The sequence below is a fragment of the Centruroides sculpturatus genome, unplaced genomic scaffold (genome assembly GCF_000671375.1).
Source record: "Centruroides sculpturatus isolate CEXI.00-Female unplaced genomic scaffold, Cexi_2.0 scaffold2058, whole genome shotgun sequence".
Taxonomy (NCBI): Eukaryota; Metazoa; Arthropoda; class Arachnida; order Scorpiones; family Buthidae; genus Centruroides; species Centruroides sculpturatus.
In genome coordinates this window covers 72,378-73,939 of record NW_019386263.1, presented here as the reverse complement: position 1 = coordinate 73,939, position 1,562 = coordinate 72,378, and the positions used below count along the sequence as shown (strand labels likewise).

At 26.4% G+C, this 1,562-nt stretch overlaps 1 protein-coding gene across 1 annotated transcript in view; it reads left to right on the top strand.

Annotated features, from left to right (window-relative positions):
- Positions 1-569: 569 nt before the first annotated feature.
- Positions 570-1,562, top strand: part of LOC111614318 (casein kinase I-like) — a 24,840-nt gene continuing 23,847 nt past the window's right edge. Inside the window, exon 1 of the mRNA XM_023355686.1 lies at positions 570-665. Within this exon, the coding sequence (XP_023211454.1) occupies positions 602-665 (64 nt within the window). The 5' untranslated portion in view covers positions 570-601. The remainder of the gene's footprint in view (positions 666-1,562) is intronic.

Here is a 1,562-nt window from a genome sequence, read left to right as displayed (position 1 = left end):
GCAGTCCAGATACAGCCAAACTTGATGTAGTATTTCAGTACATGGAAGAGATTTCTGTAAAAACAAAAATTATTACCAAAGTTTACCATTATGGCACTTTTAGCACTGCAAGCCATGTAATCTTAATCCATGTCGTTTTTGTTGTGGAGACACTTAAAAAAATGTGGTTTATCAAGGATGTGTTGCAAAATTTTTCAGCAGTCAAAGATAGTATTGCAATGCATGTGAAAAGCATCACAGAAGATCAGTTATGGTTGGTTGTTGAACATACTTTTTAGTGGCTGACCATAATTAATGCCTATGAATGGCCTTCAGGTTTACACCTTTAGAATGGGACTACATTGAGCAATTATCCTCTTTATCACTAAGATCTATGAATAATATGAGTGTCTTGTACAAACAAAATATTTGTTGCTTGTACATTTCAGGGTGTTCGAAAGACATTTTGAATGTCTTGAAATGCCACCATATCAAATTTGGTTTTATTTGGACTGCTAAAATATCTTTCTAGACAGCATTGAACAGGGATACTTTACTTTCTGATACTTTAAAAATGTGTGCTTATTATTTACCTATATATTATAATTATTTATAGGAACCCATGAAATCAAAGGCTCCTCAGTTACATTTAGAATACAGGTTTTATAAACTATTGGGAAATCATGGTAAGTAATGTTGAAATATTTTTCATTTTTTAAGTATAGTATGTATAAAATTATATAAAACTATATAAAAACATTTACACACTATAAATTATACATTAATATTTCATTAATATTAGATTAGGTTGATTATTGATTACTTAATTTTCTGATATATCAAATATATTTTAGCATTATATTGCTTTAATATATATAAACATATTTATAATACAAATTTATTTTATTAAATATTTTATAACTAGCAATATCTAAAGAAAAAATGTGTGCGCTTAATATTATTAGCAACGAATAAATCTTCAAAACAATTTTTAAATTCATTTGTAAATTTATTTAAATAATTTTCTGTTTTTTAAAGCCATCTTCATGTTACATCAATGTAGCTTATTCAAAAGGTACTGCATTTAAGCTTTAAAGTTTAGAAAGTCAATTCCAAATTTACTGTTGAATTTTAAAGATTTTTTTTTTTTGAAAATTTTATAAAGATGTATTAATCTTTTGAATTTATTCGTAATATTAAATATTGTCTTAATCGTGCACAAATTATTTTCAAAGATATGTAAAAGAAAAGAATTTAGAAATAATCTGTATTAATTATTGCTTGTGTATAATTTTGGAGGTACAGTAGAGCATCGATTATCTGAAAGTCAATCATCCGAAAGAATTCCAGTCTGCAAATTTAAATTTTTGCCAGTGCTGTGGCGCTGCAATCTTTGGCTATGTCTTGGGTTACTCAAATATTTTACGTTTTTGATACTAAATTAACTTCTGAAGTATAATTTTTTATTGTTTTTATATTTTTCAATATATTTATTTTGTTTGTACAAAATAAAAAAATAATTTTTAACGATACAATAGTCTTCGTTAGGCTTAACATCGACGAAAATTCAACGCGAAGCGACA